Source organism: Dipteris shenzhenensis, chromosome 2 (genome assembly GCF_047967505.1).
Source record: "Dipteris shenzhenensis isolate YYH24624 ecotype China chromosome 2, Dip_SZ_1.0, whole genome shotgun sequence".
In the NCBI taxonomy this organism is placed as follows: domain Eukaryota; kingdom Viridiplantae; phylum Streptophyta; class Polypodiopsida; order Gleicheniales; family Dipteridaceae; genus Dipteris; species Dipteris shenzhenensis.
This window is the reverse complement of record NC_141597.1, coordinates 34,721,078-34,739,901: the sequence shown is the minus strand read 5'-3', so window position 1 is coordinate 34,739,901 and position 18,824 is coordinate 34,721,078. Positions and strand designations below refer to the sequence as shown.

At 41.9% G+C, this 18,824-nt stretch overlaps 1 protein-coding gene across 1 annotated transcript; it reads left to right on the top strand.

Moving 5' to 3' along the window:
* Positions 1 to 10,376: 10,376 nt before the first annotated feature.
* On the top strand, positions 10,377 to 17,844 carry LOC147904675 (ABC transporter B family member 10-like). Its single transcript, XM_087387936.1, has 11 exons — positions 10,377 to 11,613; positions 11,775 to 11,829; positions 12,024 to 12,199; positions 12,782 to 12,982; positions 13,091 to 13,350; positions 13,633 to 13,946; positions 14,049 to 14,272; positions 14,609 to 14,979; positions 15,170 to 15,585; positions 15,675 to 15,916; positions 16,031 to 17,844. Exons 1-11 carry the CDS (start codon positions 11,332 to 11,334, stop codon positions 17,312 to 17,314), a joined length of 3,825 nt encoding a protein of 1,274 aa, XP_087244062.1. The 5' UTR covers positions 10,377 to 11,331; the 3' UTR covers positions 17,315 to 17,844.
* Positions 17,845 to 18,824: the final 980 nt, after the last annotated feature.

The window sequence follows — 18,824 nt, the reverse complement described above, 5'->3', positions numbered from 1 at the left end:
CTCGAGGACCAATGATATGCTCCTTGCCTATTGATTTTGACTATTCTAAGCCATATAAGGACATGTTGTCATCCTCATTTAGTTGTTGCAAGGCGGGGTCTTCTTTAAACATCCGTTGCATTAGGGTGGATCCCTCTGTTGAAGGGCATGAGACACCTTCTTCATCTACCCTTTCATGTATTTGCAAGGCTTTTGAGGCTTGAGTGTTTATCTCATGTCTTGGATGAATTATATCAGCACTCTTGCTTGCCTTGAGCCTCTGCTCACATTCCTCTTTGGCACTTGTGTACCAATTTATGCACCTCGGTGAGAACTTGTTTTCCCACCCATGGGTTGGGATATTCATTGTGACCCTTAGATGTTGTGGCTTAACCATGGGTTGAAGCCATTATCATTGCCTCATGTGGGTGCTTGTTGATGCTTTTGTTTAAAAAGGTACCACCAGAGAAAGAGGATGTTGCTAGGGAGGCCATGTCTTCATCTGATCCATTTTGGATGATGACCTTATTTTGTCCCTTCCCAATATTTGTTGCACCCTTGGTGCTTACTCGTGCTGATTTAGTTGCCTCTCTAGGTTGTGATGTGCTAGCTTTATCCCTTTTGGCTTGTTTGTAAAGCTCTTTTAAGGGCTTTAGATTGCAACCTCATGATTACATTCAAGGATACTGATGACACTTGGCCTTCAATGCTTAACAAGTTAAGGCTTGTGGACTTAGATGGCCTTCTCATCGAGCAATCCTGAAAAAGATGGTCCACACCACACCCAGTGCACAATGATGCACATGTGATTGGATGATTAGATTGCCCCTTATATGGACACTCATTAGCTGGGTGTGGCCCTTGACACATATGGCATTGAATGGGTTGTGTCTTGTCTAGGTTGTTCATATATCCCATTTTTTGAGGAATCGGTGCCATCTGGTAAACTAGAATGTACTTGTATAATGTAGTGACTTATAATGCTGGATCGATTTGTATTGTCACCATTTTGGGGACAGTTGTTTCCACCACTGAAGGTAGGTTTGGGGTCTCCCCAATCACTAGGTAGCTCTTCCACCAATACTTGATTCAGAGGAGTAATTCATGATGGTGGTGGTTGAGGTCCCAGTACTGGTACGCGTAATGGAATATTTTGAGCCCAAAATTGTCCTTGATTGGCTGATGTGGCTCTTTGTATCTCCAATTGTGCCTGATTGGATGGATTGGGTAGTGCAGGCAATGGTATATGCAGCCTTTGTTGATAAATGGGTTGAGGAATCACCCTAGGATAATGAACATTAGGATAGGTCATGATTTCCCCAATGAACACAATGGACACGGTAGAGTGCTGGCCTGGCTCTATTAGTTTGGAGATTGTGAAGGGGATGAGCATTTTTCGGGCGAAGGAAAAAAAAAGCTTCCAACTATGTAAAAATATGGCCAAAATATATCAGAACAAAACACAGTTTCACTTACAAATATGCAAAGTATTATATCAATGTCTATTATATACACAAATCTTTACATGAATCTTTGGAAATGGTGAGTAACATAATGGGATGGCTTTTGAAGAAACTCACATGTAGAGTAGACTTCTGCATGAAAATTCCCTTATGATCCTTCTTACAACTTTTACTTAATAGGGGGTGACATTGAAAACCCTTTCTTAACCTAGCTTCATGAAAGGGTTTCTCCAAAGCAACCTCATTGAAGCAAGCTATCAAGGTAGTTTTGCCACAGCAAAACCCCTTTCAAGTAGGTTTTCCAAGGTAGTTTCGCTGGCAAAACTACCATGGACAACACTTTTAAAAGTGTCATAACTTTCACAATTCACATCCAATGTCCAAATATAGCCATTCAACCACTCAAATTTATTTGAAAAACCCATTTGAGCACATCTATTGGGTTATATTTTGGAAAATCTGGCATATATAGTATTAAATATTACATGTATTTTATGAGAGTGATACATAAGCCCAAGTTAATACTTATTTATAGTAATTTAAACTTCTTTAGAAACATAGCCATAAATATCTTATTATTTAGCTATTGAAACACTAGAAAGCTCTTTTCATATTGATATAAATGTGTTTAATAAGTAATTATATATGAATAATATTATTACATTGAGAGTGATTCTAAGGGATATTTCTTAAAGGAATTATTTTTCAACACTTTTTAAAGGTAATAACAGGCGTACAAAGGATGTCTATGAATAAGAAAATTTATGTTATATATAAAAATGAATGAGTGACTATTCTATGTATTTTTATGATAAAGGGATCTAGTTCTAGTGAAAATAAAAGTGTAAAAACCATGTTTCCTAAAGAAATACAATTTTTTAAATCTCTTAAAAAACAGGCTCGAAGAAACTTGCTCATAGGTTTTTGCTGGTAAAATTGATGCATCCATTGTGATAGGCTTGCTCCTTGAGGGGTTGGTATTTCTTCCTGGAAACATTGGTGGTGGAGCGGCGGCCCCCATTCCTAGCGCTTGCACTAGGATTCTCATAGCTTCATCCGTAAGGACCGTTTGTGATACAAGACGAGGAGTGCTGATAAATCTTCAATGGGACCCAGAAGAGTGGGAATGGATTGTTGTAGAGCACCAAGAGAAAATCCTTCCTTTTTTGCTTACACGGTCAGTAATGCCAGGAGGTTCCAGATCATTTGTAGAGGTTGGAGACCTTCTATCATTGGGAGAGTTATTCGGTTTCTGCTGATTTGCAGAGGGTCTTCTGGCAGAGGCTTTGGAGATCCCAAAGAAATAGAAAGGTCAATCTATTTTTTTGGCTTTCTATTCATGGATGGATTGCAGTGACCAGGTGGAGGTCTAGATTTGGGGCAAACCCCACTTGTCCTAGGTGCTCATCTACTGATGAGTTGATTCATCATTGTCTATGGGACTGCAGGCATGTGAGAGCCATTTGGACGGGAATTGCTGAGAGTGATATATAAGCCCAAGTTAATACTTATTTATAATAATTTAAACTTCTTTAGAAACATATCCATAAATATATTGTTATTTATGTTATTAAAACTATAGAAAGCTCGTCATATTAATATAAAATGTGTTTAATAAGTAATTATATATGTATAATATTATTATATTGAGAGTGATTATGAGGGATGTTTCTTAAAGGAATTATTTTTCAACACTTTTTAGAGGTAATAACAGGGGTACAAAGGATGTCTACGAAGAAGAAAATTTATGTTATGTAAAATTGAATTAGTGACAATTCTATATTTTTATGATAAAGGGATCTATTTCTAGTGAAAATAAAAGTGTTAAAACCATGTTTCCTAAATAAATAGAAAATTTTAAATCTCTTGAAAAACACGCTCGGATAAATTTGCTCATAAAATTGACGCATCCCCACATCTAGTTCATAGCACACATTGGTCAAGAAAAGCTCATGCTTCCATGTCATCGGACCTTTCATCTAGAAGGCTAGCATTAGATAGTGATATGAAATGAGCTTATAGAAAACCTTATGGATCTTGTCTCCCTAATAGTAGACCTTCAGGATAGGCATCAATTATTGTCCGATGACTTGGGAGCATGAACTTTTCTTAACACATGTACATTATGAGTTGGATGTGGCACCAAAAGGAGTGACCAAAGATTGAGCAATCTTTTGTTCACTTTTGGTGCCACATCTAGTTCATAGCACACATTGGTCAAGAAAAGCTCATGCTTCCATGTCATCAGACCTTTCATATAGAAGGCTAGCATTAGATAGTGATATGAAATAAGCTCATAGCATGTAGGCTTTACAGGTTAATAACCAAATTAATATGGGTTTGAATCCAACAAATTACTCTTCTAAGGTTCCAACGACACGTAAATGATAAGAAAAAACCCTCTAAAATCATTCAAATAAACCAACCTATTCTACTAGATGAAAGCTATTCAAAAAGGAAAGGCATGTGTTGAGGCGCTTGATGATCTCCTCACATAGTACTTTTATCTAGTTCTTTGCATAGTGCTTCAAGAAAAGCTAATGAGCCTTCAGCAACAAGGATATTGATGTCTATTGCTAGCATTCAACACGAGCGGTCCCTATACTTACATATATCCGCCGGTGGTCTTGAAGCTTTATGGCAACAACTAGAGAAAAACTCATTAATCTACCTACAAAACTTCCCTTTAGCATTACGATGATAGTGGTAGATTGTATTCTCTAGACTACCCATTGGAGCAATTGATTGAGCCCAAGCTAGTCTAAAGAAAGTAATCTATCACTATCATCCTGTAATGGACTGGAAAGTCAAGTAAGAACCTTAACAAAGACCATTCTTTTTTAGTAAATTTTGATGGGCTAGTTAAGGTCTAGTAATATATTTAGTTTACTCATATTATTTAAGGAATATTTTATGTGAAATAATGCCGAGGGCATAGGCTTGAAGACAACCACCAAGTTTAGTCCCTATAATGTTTCTTTTAAGGAGTCAAAAACCTTGAAAGATTCAAGATTTTTACTTTCTTGAAAGAAAAATTACAAGGATCAAACCTGATGGTTGCATTCTGGCCCATGCACATGTGTTGGTTTAGGTAAAACAAACTTATAGCTTTCAAAAGAAAATTGGGCAAAAATAACCTCTTGGGAATCTCATTGCCTCCCATAATCAATCCCTCACCTCTTCCTCTCATGACTCAATTGTAGATAGTTGTCTTTCATCACATATGATTCCAAGAAGTTTGCACAAATACTATTTAAAAAAATATTTTATCTGAACCAAATTTTGAGAAATGCATGGGCTAGAAGATACCCACTAGTTTCAACCCCTAGAATATTTCCCTCAAGAAAATAAAAACCTTGAAGGATGCATCAATACCCCTAGAATATTTCCCCAAGAGAAACATTCTAGGTGCTGAGCTTGGTGGGTGCTCATGCACCGAGCTATGGTTCAGGTAAACCATACCTATAGCTTTTCAAAGAAGAACTTGACACTCCATTGATTTAGATATACTAAGCGTGTAATGAAGGATTTGTTCATGTGAATTTACAAACTATGCTAGGCTTCAAAGCCAAAACACAAAAGGCATTTGTTACACGTGCAAAACCAAAATACAAAAGGTCCTCTAGCATGTAAGTGAATCCAAAGTCTCATTTGTACCAATTTCATAGATTTCCCCCTTCTACCAACCCTCAATCTCTACAAACCACTACTTTTCTCTACCAAACAACTACGGCCTTCTACACCACCACTACTTCTCTCTACTAGAAAATTTTCTCTCTATATAATTTTTCTCTACTAGATAATTTCAGCCTTCTATAGACCACTACTTCTCTCTACTAGACAAATTTGTGTAATGGCAATTTTGCCCTTCTTCTAGCTAGGGACTGCCATACAAATTTTTCCTTCTAGTAGCTAATTGGCTTGGCCACCATATAATTTTGCTCTTCTACCAAATAAGGGACCACCACTTTTCTCTACCAAACACTAACCACTTACTCCACTTGTAGTTGATTTTGTTAGGTTTTTCATTCTATTTTTATTTTTCGTCAAGTTTTTTTATCTGTTTTTATTTTCTATCACACCCACTTTTTCGTCCCCCTCTTTTTCTTTTCTCCCTCTGTTTTCCACTTCCCCCCAGTTTTTTTCCATCCACCTTTCTTCCTAAGAAATTTTCTGATCCATTTCTTTGTAGTTAGATTTCCTCCGTCGTATATTGATCGTTTGCTTCTCTCACCTTCACAAGTACTTGGAAGAAGGTTCTTGATTCTAGAAAGAAAGCCGGTATGTACCATATGTAGTGTTGTCATGAAAGTAGATATCCTTCCTCCTATATTTTCCCCTTACTGCTCTCATCTTCATAAGTCCTTTGGAGCAAGGTTCTTCATTCTAAAGGGAAAAGCTAGAAACCTTAGAGTAAGCCATAGGATAAAGCACCACTTGCTTAGATGATTGGTGCTCATACATGTGTCCCTTCTTTCATATTCTAGTTCATCATATTTTATGTTACAAACATCCTCCCCTAAAGGTATGATCTGACCTTGGAACCATGCAGGTCTATTGAAGCCATACTCTTCAATCTTATCCCATTAGCATAAGCCTCAGGAAGTTCATTTAAGTATTTCTCTGAGGCCTATTCAAATAAAAGTTAAGATCAAAGAGAATAGCTTCAAATGACTTGCATGGATTCAAGGTCAGATCATAAATTTAGGGATGTTTACACTACCCCCACCATCAAAGTTTTTAAAGGAATTGATGGAGAAGGAAAGTGAAAGATGTTTAGATTTTGCATGCTTGCTTCATTGGGTTTTCCAATATCATCTAATGCACATAATTGTGAGAACCAACCTTGGGACTTGCAAACAGTATTTCAAATACCCAACTATGCACAACCAAAGTTGATATTGTCAAGATACAAGATTTACTCTAGTGATTACAAAATAAAAGTTAAAATCAAAGAGAACGGCTTCAAAGGACTTGCATGGATTCAAGGTCAGATCATAAATTTAGGGAATAATTTTTATAGTACCCCCACCATCAAACTTTTAAAAGGAATTGATGGAGAGGGGAAGTGAAAGATGTTTAAACTTTGCATGCTTGCTTCGATGAGTTTTCCAATATCATCTAATGCACATAATTGTGAGATCCAACCTTGTGACTTGCAAATAGTATTTCAAATACCCAACTATGAACAACCAAAGTTGATATTGTCAAGATACAAGATTTACTCTAATGACTATCTATGAGCACTAGATCAAGATTAGACGTGTGTGCTTCTATGCAATGCGTGTGCATTGGATTCAATGTTGCTAACCTAAGGGATAATGAGGATGGAGAGTTGAGTGCAAGAGAGCTTGAGTGCACCAAAATTTCAAAAAGACAGGCATATTTGATATTATTTTTATAAACAAGAAAGTTGGGTATAGGTAGGACTATCTTAGCAAGCTTCTCTAGGTTATGTAGTGCATTATCGTGATTCTTTATCACTTCAACTTTTACCTTTTTAGAACCCCTCTAGTTTCTCCACTTAATATGTTTCCTAGCAAAATGGCCTTTAATGAAATTGGTCTAATATGACACAACAAATCTATAATGTAATTATTTATTGTTTTGCCTATGTCTCATTATGTCAATAAATATCTAATAATAAAGTTATAAGATAAGATATGAAGTAATTTCTCTTTTTAACCTTACACTTGTTAAGTTGTCTTTTTTTACCTTGTTGATATGGGAATATGATATACATTTCTATCTACTTTTGTGAATTCTAGTCATGGTTGAAGTACTTAGATAGACAAAGTTATATTCCATTCTTGTTATTTATCTTATTAATTGTATCGATGGTCATTTTGCTTTGCTATTTTTATTTTATGATTATGAACCTTGCACTTACCTCACCTTTAAAATTTAATGCAATTAATGGTAGTGTTGTGTGTGTGTGTGTGTATAGAGAGAGAGAGAGAGAAACTGGGAGAGAGACGGGGGTGGAGGGGGGGGGTTGTAACCAGGCCTTTTTTTCGAGGGCTGACCACCCACTTAATACAATCCACTTGTTTTTAAACAAAAAACAAAAACAAAAACAAACTGGGAAACACACTTAGATTTACCAATCAATATATATTAAGCACAAGTGAATAGGACCCCTAATTGATGTAGCAATGAATATTGTAGAATAGGACAAAAATACCTTTTGTTAAATCAAATTGGAAAAGTCCATTGGTGTCACATCACACACTCACCTATGCTTCTATGTAGACGTTATTGAAGCCCTTTGTATGAAATGTGTATAGTCCACAAGGATGACATCTACTCCACACAACCAATATCCATCCTTTTCAATTATCTTTTTGGTTCCTAACAATAGCTATTCAGTTCACAATATTGATATTTTGACATCATCACAAAATGAAGCCTTGGCCTTTTTGTTATGTTGCTTATAACCCATCCCCTAAAGTGTCACGTTGATAGTTTACATTCCATAAGCTATGTATGGCACAATGAGACACCTTCTAATCATTCTCAAAAAATGTAGCCATGTCCTAAGTTATTCAAAATTATTAATGAACATAAAACTAGAGGATATATAGGTAAATTTCTCAATAAAATGGTAAGATTTTAATAAGTTACAATTGGCATGTGCTATAGCATGACATTGAAATCAAGAGTAAGTAGAAAAATCTATAAAAACATGGTGTGAATCAAGAGAATAAGGATATGGTGGTAGGAAGGCACCATGTGGAGAAGTAATTAAAAAGGACAATACGAGGCATCTCCATAACCTTGTCACGTGTCTCATTTATTGTGAAAGTAGGTCCCCTCACCTGCCATTGTCCCATTAAGACCAAAGTTAGTACTTTGGATACTTAAATGAGGAAATTATCTATGTCCAAAATGAAGGGACAAGCTAGCCCTTTGCAGTTGCCAAAAGTAACGTTTTGACTAAATGACAAAGTAACAAAGCCTTTGCAAATTTTGTGATAAATGGCTCTACTTGTATGTATACACACACACATTTCCCCCCAAAGACTATGATGAAATTGCCAAAAACTTAGATATTCTAAAACGACAAAGGGTGGTCCACGAAGAGTATACACGTGGTACTTGTTCCGTTAGTACAAGTTTGTGAAATTGTTGGCTTTCGACATTCTTTTAACTTGTAGCAACATCATTCTTCATAAAGAGATAGATGATGAATTAAAGGTAGATAGTTGAGTGCAAAGAAGGACAAGGAAGATCAAGTAATGTATTTGGATTACACATGAGCCATTAGGATGATGTTGTTACTCCCCCCACGTCGCCGCTACCGATGAGTTTATATACACATTTGTTTGCTTCACGATGCATCTCTGGTATTAATTTGATTAGTAGCCTATGCTAATGCGATTAGTAGCCTGGTGTTATTTGCTCTTCGCTCAAAGCAACTATTACCATTTTCTCATACATAACAAAGTGACATTGTTTGATTTTTTGTTTTTCCCTACCAAAATAGTATGTATTAAAGCTCATTGGTATTAGAAGTGACTAGTTAGATAGGGTTTCCAATAATGCTTCTTCTTTTGAAAATTTGCCATTTCAAGGACCCTAGAGGGAGAGGCCATGGGGAGGCCTTCCCCTCATATGAAAGCGACTCGTGACTTTGCAGCTCGCCACCTTCATAGGTGCCTCTTGTGGTCATCAACGTCGAGGAGTTGACATATTAGCGTTCGGAATATTGATGTGATGGGCTAGTGGGAAAGTTTTTGACACGCTATGATTCAGGAAAGTGTTTTTGTATGATGCAATGGGTGGGTAGTTAAAATTTGAACACATGAGCCAGCTCATATAGTTTGTCCTTGCATTTTTGGGACCCTAAAGGGAGATGCAATGGGGAGGCCTTTCCCTCGTATGAAAGTGACTCGTGGTGTTGTTGCTTGCCATCTTCGTAGGCCTCTCCCGACCGTCAAAGTAGATGGGGTGAGGATTTGTGTTTGGAATGTTGATGTGGGAAAGCTTTTGACATGCTAGGATTTACGAAAGTGTTTTTGTATGATGTGATGGGGTGGGCACTTAAGTTTTTGACACATCTACTAGCTCATAGCACCCATGTTTCTCGATGTGGACACACTCGTGATCCAACAGCGATGGCCGAGGTTGCACCTCGAAGCCCCCATGGCGTTGATGGTGGAGAGGAGTGAGGGGAAGTGAATGTAAACAAGGTGAATGATATCCATCAATCAAGAGGCCTGCCCCGTAACTACAAAAGTAATGCAAAGAAGACAACAAGCACCATAAACAAACGCCGCCTCTGCGATCTTCTCCGTCAAAACTTGAATAACCTCAACTAACGGATGCAAGCAGGGCGCAATCAAATATTTCGTTCCACGTGGGCAAGCATAAAAAGGTCAAAAATAAAATATGTAGCCTTTGGTCCACGTGGGCAAGCATAAAAAAGTTCAAAAAGAAAAAATATGTAACCTTTGGAAGGAGAGGAATTGTTCGCATACCCTACCAAGTGAGGTGAGGCGAAAAAGGTCCACCTATACGAAGAAGAAGGAAGGTGTTTGTGGGGTTGGATTAGGGTAAGCAAAGCACCGCAGGGGTAGGTAGGTGGAAAGGGGTTGGTAAAGGAAAAAAACGAAGCGACCTACCACAGCCAAAATGGGGAGGAACCGCTAAAGAAGAACGTGGAGTTAGTGATAAGTTAGCCGAGGGCCAAAATGACATAGGGAGGGGGGGCTTTAAATGAGAGGCGTTGGGAAGTCGGTGGATTTCTGTGGCAGACCCGCTTTTGCCAGCGCTGTGACATTTAAGACACTCTCACTGGAATCTGTCTTTGTATTCTACGTAGTATTAATAAGTATCGCCGCCCATCTCCGCCACCCTTTAGCGCATGTGGACTCCATTTATGAAGTCTTTTCCGCCACCTTCCGCCCTTCTTCCCCACACTCACTCTCCTCCACCTCATTCTGCTCCCTCATCCCTCCCTCCACCTGCATTGCGTGAGCTTCGCCATCCCTGCTCCCCCTCAGCCTCCCCGCCATCCCCCCCCATTTCAGCTCCCTATGCTCCTTCTCCCAGCTCCTCCTTCTCCCCGTGCTTCGCATCAGCTCCCGCACTAACTGTTTGCCCCCCTCGCCGCCCTTCATAGCTGCTGCAGCAAGCCCCGCATGCAGCTCCTGGGGCTCTCTTCCTCAAGCGACGTGTGTTGCTCCTCTCTCCTCGCTCGCCCGCCGCCGCCTCCGCCTCCGCCGCCGCCGCCGCCGCAGCTGCAGTAGCCCATGAGTAGCAGCAGCAGCATTAGCCCATGAGTAGTTGGAACCCGCAGGAATACTCGCAGGAAACGCAGCAGTAGCTGGGGACCTTCTACCTGGGGGGCAGGAACTAGCGGGAGCGCCAGGAGCCGGGGACGCGGCACGGCGTGTTCTCGCTCTCGGTTGCGATTGTCTCGAGGCGAAGGTGGTGGTGCAGGTAAAGATCAACTGAGGCGTGATCAGGATCCCGTAGACTTTTTGACCACACGCATTTGAAGCCAGCACGCGGGCTCTTGGTACATTGTTGATCCGGGTTGATATTGTCTCTAGCGTCTCAACAGTTACGATCAATCAGCGGAATTTCGGCACTGGGAATGCCGTGAGAATAGGCACACAAAATGCGCCACTACGCAGAGCGGACTGCAGCTTCAGGCCGCCGAAAATCAAAGTTGATTTCTTAACCAAGTGCAGAATTCCATGCTTTGGTTGTACTACACGCTGCCTTGGCGTAGTCCTCGTCTTGCAGGGAAGTCATCACAGGTCTCCCGGCACCCAATACACACCTGCATTTTGTAGCCTCGGAGATCTTACTCCCCCTTAACGGATGCAGGGTTGAACTTCGGTTCTTAGCTCTGCTCGCTCGTTGGCTTCTTGCCTCAGATATGGCCAGATCGAGGGTCTCTGAGGAGGAAACATTGCGGCCCAAAGTCACTGTAGAGTCTGATCACGAGAACTGTAAGCCTACTCCAAGGCCTACAGTCTCCTATTTCAAACTCTTCTCCTTCGCCACTGGCTTCGATTATCTTTTGATGGCAGCCGGAACCGTTGGGGCCTGTGGTCATGGAGCTGCTCTGCCTCTTGCTGTTCTTCTCTTCGGCAACATCGTGGATTCTATTGGGTTATATTTTTTCGACCCTTCGAGACTATATCGTGATGCCTCTAAGGTGTGGGCTTTGGTCTTCGCTCTGACGAATGCAGTCTCGAAGTCACGCACAATTTACTATCGTTCGAATGCTTGCAACCGTCGTGAATGGCTTGAGATTCAGCATGCGGTTTCAAACCCTTCTCCTTGCGTTAACCGGCTTTTATTGATTTCTACTTGCAGTACTGTCTTTACTGTGTCTACGTCGGCATTGTCACCCTCGTAGCAGCATGGCTTGGTAAGGTTCAAATAGTTTCCTTCTTTTTATTTCGTCTATGTTTGAATTTTACCGGATTCAGGTCAATCGTCGTTCTACTACTGCAGAGACCCACATTTTTTCGATCGCGTCTTATGAGTTTGTAGTATGATAAATTGTATGTGTTTAATTATCATTTTTGAGGACTCATTTTTTATTGCTGCATTGCGCTACAGAGGTGTCCTGTTGGACTTACACTGGCGAGAGGCAGTCATCTAGGATGCGGGTTAGGTACTTACGGGCTTTATTGAGTCAAGACATTGGTTTCTTCGACACTGATTCGACCACTGGAGAAATCGTTGTTGGAATCTCCAGCGACACGCTCATAGTTCAAGATGCCATTGGAGAGAAGGTCGGTACTCATAACCCTTAGAGAACTGACTGCTGTTACTACTTGTGCGAAAAAAGTGAAACGTCTTTAATTTTAATTCTGTCTCACTTCTTTGATACGATTGCTACTACTAGCCAATGACGCTTCTATGCATTGATATTTTCTGGTTTTTTAGTCTTCCAGTCTATGTTTAATTGTGTGAATCATTGACGGTTATATGTTCAGTTTCTGTAAATGGTGGACGAGTCGTTGAGATTTGAATTTTGAGAGGTTATGTGGTGGACCTTCAGACAGCCAATTAGATTCTGCAATATCTGAGTCAAAAGAGAGTGATTTACGGCGAACTGGCATGGATTCTGTTTGCCAGCATGCTTTGTCCACCTTTTCACTAAAACTGATTTCTTGAGCTTGAGCAAATAATATTTGAGCAAATAATATTTGCTCTCTGTCAACTTGGAGGACATTGGAGTGTAAGCAATGTTTGTTGGGGAAGGATAGATTAAAGGTCACGTGCTTTTTATTGAAACAGTCCATGTCTGCATCCTGAAGAAGCCTGGTGCGCCAGCCTCAAATAGGTTTTAACTGGAACTTCTGATGCTCCAGGTGGGAAATTTTATGCATAATTTAGCCCGCTTTGCTGCTGGACTGGCAGTAAGCTTTACCCTGTCATGGCAGCTCACTTTCTTAACACTTGCAGTTGTGCCACTAATTGCATTTGCTGGGGGCGTCTATTCCTATGCCATGATTGATCTCACTAGCAACAGTCATAAAGCCTACATCAAAGCTGGTGAAATTGCTGAGCAGGTATTTGTGCTTCCTGAAGGTCTCTCCTCCCATCCATTTTTATAATGATGAAATCCACCTGAGCTGAATGAGGCAGCACTCTGACAGTGACATACACTTTGCAAACAGGTTGTGGCTCAAGTCCGCTCTGTATATGCATATGGTGGGGAGGACAAAGCTGTTAATTCTTATGCCCAGGCTCTTCAAAGAACAGTGAAACTTGGCATAAAAGGTGGCCTTGCCAAAGGACTGGGCATTGGTTCTGTTTACTTGCTGCTGTACTTTACCTGGGCGCTCCTCTTATGGTTTGCAGGCCATATGGTGCAACGAGGAAATATCCATGGCGGCCCAGCGTTTGTGACTATCTTGAATGCAGTAGTTGGTGGCACGTATGTTACGGTCCACCAGCATTTGTTTACTTAATATAAGTTTTATCCTTGCCATGCCTTCTTAGTTTACCAAGATTGGGTGACATGTCTTCTAAGATATCATCACATTTTTACCTCTGTCGTCTGCTATACACTGGCTGTCCTTAATTGTATGTTTTTTTCATTGCAAAGTTACTAGGCTCCAGTTCTCTAGTTTGTCATCATGCTTTGTTCTCCTCCATCCAATCTTGTCTTATTGTATGGGAACACATCTAATGTCTACAATGATCTTTGCCTATGCAGAGCTATTGGTCAGGCATTCCCAAATTTGACAGCCTTTGGAAAGGGTAAAGCCGCGGGTTACACGATCTTTGAGATGATCAAGCGGTCACCAACCTCTGTGTGTATTCAAACAGGGAAGATCCCCCCAGAGATAAAAGGTCATATGGAGTTTAAAAATATCCATTTTGCTTATCCCTCCAGACCAGAAGCTGCTATCTTCCAGGATTTCTCCTTGGATATACCTGCAGGCAAGCTGGTAGCCATTGTAGGTGGCAGTGGGTCTGGCAAGAGTACTGTCATTTCACTCATTGAACGCTTCTATGATCCACAGTTAGGTATGTCCTGGGTTAGGTCCTTTTATTTCTCTCAAGTTTGTAGTCACTTGTATGTAACATGGATAACTTTTTGCTTGACATGTTGAATGACTGTGAATGAAGGTCAAGTTCTTCTCGATGGATACAATGTAAGGAGCCTTCAACTGAAGTGGCTGAGAGCTCAAATTGGGCTGGTTAGTCAGGAACCTGCTCTCTTCGCAACGACTATTGGGGATAATATTTTGTTTGGAAAAGAGGATGCTAGCTTCGATGAAATTATGACAGCTGCCAAGATCTCTGGTGCCCATGACTTCATCAATCAGCTTCCTGCCAAATATGACACCCAGGTTAGACCTCTAAACAACTGATGAGGGTTCAAATGTCTTCGCTAATCTTTGCAGTACTTGTGGACATATTTGAATAGCTGGGATCTATCAGAATTCCTAGGACATATTTGAGTAGCTGGGATCCATCAGAATTCCTAGGGTCCCATTGGGGCCGACAGTGTCCATTGAAATACTAAACGTGACAGCAGTACCCATAATCTCAGGCCATCCATTCTTCTCAACCTTGGTGCATCTCACTAAAGAATCATCGAGCATTTGCAGCCTCCAAAGATGAAGATGCCTGTTACTATCATAGTCTGTGGTGAGTGAGTAATGTCAAGCCCTTCTTGCCTGCAGGTGGGTGAAAGGGGTGTCCAACTGTCAGGTGGGCAGAAGCAACGTGTAGCTATTGCAAGAGCTGTCCTTAAAGACCCTGCCATCTTGCTACTTGATGAGGCGACGAGTGCCTTAGACTCTGACTCAGAGAAACTTGTACAGGATGCCCTTGCTAATGTCATGGTGGGAAGAACAACAGTCATGGTAGCGCACCGTCTTTCCACCATTCAAGATGCTGATATCATAACCGTGTTGCAGCAAGGAAAAATTGTGGAAAGTGGTACTCATGACCAACTGTTGGCACGAGAAGGTGCCTATTCCAGTCTTGTGAGCATACAGAACGATAGCATGAAGGATCCCGGGGTGGGTCCAGATTTTGTCTGCTCTGGCAGGTTAGGAGTTTGAATATGTTTTAGTTTTGAATTTGCGATGCCATGTGAACTGTGCAATTGTTGAGATAGTTTAATTCGTCTCTTATAATTTACGAAAGAAGGTTGCAATTGCTTTTCTTATGCATTCTTCTAAGGAGATAAGCTTGTCTTGAAATCTTGACCATGAGGAGGATGAACTTATTTTGTGCAGGCATTCCCGTGGCTCCTCTCTCACAATGAAAGCTTTCAGCTTCAGGATCAGTGGACAATCTGATTTGGAATCGGTGGGCTTTCCAGAGGCTCAAGTCGAGCGTCGATCCTTTCAGAGGCCATCCCTGAAGCGACTGATGCAACTTAATGCACCAGATTGGCCTTATAGCCTCCTGGGCATGCTCGGAGCCATATCAGCTGGAGGGTCCATGCCTTTATTTGTGCTGGGCATCACCGAGGGATTGATAGCCTTTTATTCACTGACCCCGGGGTATCTCCCTACTGAGATTCGAAAGCTCAGTATATTATTTCTAGGTGCAGGCACTGCGTCATTCCTTTTCTTTGTTTTGGAGCACTACTTTTTTGGAGTGATGGGCGAGAATGTGACATTCCGAGTTCGACACTTGATGTTCTCAGGTAGCGTTATTCCTTAGTTTTAGCTTTTTTTTTTTTCAAAAACCACCTTTCCGCTGGAGGATTCTTATGGTTGCTATTATGTTGCACAGCCATTCTTAGGTACGAAGTTGGTTGGTTTGAAGACGAGAAGAATAGCAGCAGTCTGGTTGCATCTCGTCTCGCATCTGATGCATTGATGGTGAAGGCTGCAGTTGGAGACCTTCTCTGCACATTGTCACATAACGTGTCACTCATAACAACAGCATTCGTGGTTGCTTTCTTACTCCAGTGGCGGATAGCGCTTGTCATGATGGCCACTTTTCCTTTAATAGTGTCATCGGCGGCTGCTCAGGTGAATTGATTTACAACATAGTCTAAAACGTGCGGTTTGTTGCGTAAGCTATTGTATCTTTCTTTGAGCACTTTGAGCTGGTTTGACATTCTAGAAGAAAATGTTGGTGTGCAGCGCCAATTTCTGAGGGGGTTCGGTGGGGATATCTGCAAATCATATTTGAGAGCGAATATGGTGGCAGGCGAGGCTGTTGGTAACATGCGCACCGTAGCAGCATTCTGCGCTGAAGAGAAGGTGTTGCAGCTTTTCTGCAGTGAGCTTCAACGTCCCGCAAGAGACTCATTCTTCCGCGGTCAGATAGCAGGGATTGCTTTCGGCGTGTCACAGTGTTGTATGTTCTGCTCCTATGCATTAACATTGTGGTATGGCTCATATTTGATCAAGACAGGTTTCACTGCCTTCGGTCCGATGGTCAAGAGCTTCACAGTGCTTCTCGTCACCGCGCTTGGTATCGCCGAAACTCTGCTGCTGGCTCCGGACATCATAGCGGGCCTGCAGTCAGTGGGCTCTGTGTTCGAGATTCTTGATCGGAAGACGGAAATAGACCCCGACGACCCAAAGGCTGAGGATGTAAGCGAGGTGAGAGGCACGATAGAGCTGAAGCACGTGAAATTTAGGTACCCCTCGAGGCCGGAGGTGAGCATTTTCGAGGATTTGAGTTTGAGGATAGGTTCGGGTAGGAGCCTGGCTCTTGTTGGAGCCAGTGGAGCAGGCAAGAGTTCTGTGATCGCTATGATAGCCAGATTTTACGACCCTCTCTCGGGGAGTGTAACGATCGATGGCAAGGACATCCGCAGGCTAAGGCTGCGGTCGCTGAGGAAGCACATGGCACTGGTCCAGCAGGAGCCATCGCTGTTCTCCACCACTGTGTACGAGAACATTCTATACGCGAGAGATGGTGCAACTGAGGCTGAGGTTGTGGAAGCTGCCAAAGCTGCGAATGCTGACAGCTTCATCTGCGCTCTTCCCAAGGGATACCGCACGGAGGTGGGAGAGCGAGGCGTGCAGCTATCGGGAGGGCAGAAGCAGCGAGTGGCCATTGCACGCGCTGTGTTGAAGAATCCTGCCATTCTGCTACTGGACGAAGCGACGAGTGCGCTGGATTCGGAGTCGGAGAGGGCGGTGCAAGACGCGTTGGACAATCTGATGAAGGCGAGAACGACGATAGTGGTGGCTCACAGGCTATCGACGATACAGCATGTGGATTCGATAGCAGTGTTGGAGGGGGGGCAGATAGTGGAGCAAGGGAGGCATGGGGAGCTACTGAGCAAGAGGGGAGCTTATGCGCGATTGATAAGGTTACAGCAACAGCAACAGCAGCATCATCATCCGGCGTCTGGAGACATGCAACATCTCGAGTTTTTGCAAGATATCTTGGAGAGGCAAGCTCCCAGATAGCTCAACGGAAAGACGCATCATCATCATCAGCCGTGTCGTTCGTAATTACAAGAGAAGCATCAGAAGAGCTATGGAGCAACAAGCTCCAATTTGTTTTCTCTGTGTGCTTGGAGGATTATCTACAGCAATCCGAGCGCATATATTATTTATAGCTTGTCGTGATTGCATTTGGGTTTTTGCTTGCTTGCTGCACAGCAAGCAGACAAGAGATTGAAGAACTCAAAATCCGTTGCAACCAATTGTTGATGATGGATGGTGCACACAAGATCCTCCACACCTCGATTGCTGATGTTAAGTAGACAGACATTCAATCGAGCATTTGTGATGATGATGACAGCCAACATGAGCGCAGCTTTGTACTTAACCCAAAACTTTGATTTCCTCTCGTAATTTGAGTGGAATCTCCACGCAAAATACCTCACTAATTTGGTCTCACTGAAGTCCAACCTTACCATGCGCTCTCTCCCTCTCCCTCTCCCTCTCTCGTACACTGAACTTGTGTTTCTAAATTCTCTCTTACTCGCCTCTATGGCAGATTTTTCATTCCTCCTGCCTTTGCTGGTGGGTGAACAGAATAAGTGTTCTATAATATGCGTATTTCCTCTGCTTGCTTCCTTTTGCTCGTCTGCCTTAGGTCTGACGTCTATCAAAGTTTTGCACTATACAAGGCGCTAGTTTATGTTTGGAGGGATGTGGCTCATTGTCATGAAAGTAATTGCAATACATCTCAAGCAAAAGGGGCAAGGGCGTCCGTAAGGTTATGGGGGTTGTATCAAGGATGTTTATATTAGAAGTAAAAGTCACAAGGGATGTTTGTCTTTAGAAGGTGTGCTGCTATAGTGAGAGGGCCCTTTTAACACATGGATTGCATTCATCCTAAGCCACTTGTTAGGAATGAATATCCACATTTTCTCTCAACTTGGCTTCAATACTCCTTTTTAAGGGATGAGTCCCCTTTTTAAAAAAAATTGTGGAAAGTATGAAATGATGACATGCTCTTGTTTCCATCTTCACACATGTAATGATGCTATGTGATGTAGATGGCTAAGCGTTGTTGCAAAAGCTATGAATCTATCTACCGTAGGTTAGAGACTTGCTTCCTTGGGTTGGAAGGTAGAATCTTCAAATGTGATTACTTTCAAGAAATAAAATTTCAAGACCCTCCATGTAGGCACTACTTTGGATTGGCTCTATGATCAGTTTACTCTAACAATTGAGCTAGATGAGAGATCGATCAAGGAGCAAAGCATTTGCACAACCCACCTCCCCCCCGCCCCCCCCCCTCCCTCTCTCTCTCATTCTCATTATGGTAGATGTCCATACGTATGAACATTTTATTTAAAGCATCTCTCAAACCTATCACATACTCTCCCTCCCTCCCTTCCTCCCTCCCTCCCTCCTCTCTCTCTCTCTCTCTCTCTCTCTCTCTCTCTCTCTCTCTCTCTCTCTCTCTCTCACACACACACACACACACACACACACACAACCTCTCTCTTCATGCACATACAAC

Bases quoted from the DNA above. Each gene is read 5' to 3' on its own strand.
- LOC147904675 (XM_087387936.1), top strand. From the start codon at position 11,332: ATGGCCAGATCGAGGGTCTCTGAGGAGGAAACATTGCGGCCCAAAGTC. The intron at 12,983-13,090 runs GTATTTGTGCTT...CTTTGCAAACAG, and splicing joins CTGGTGAAATTGCTGAGCAG to GTTGTGGCTCAAGTCCGCTC. The intron at 13,947-14,048 runs GTATGTCCTGGG...CTGTGAATGAAG, and splicing joins CTTCTATGATCCACAGTTAG to GTCAAGTTCTTCTCGATGGA.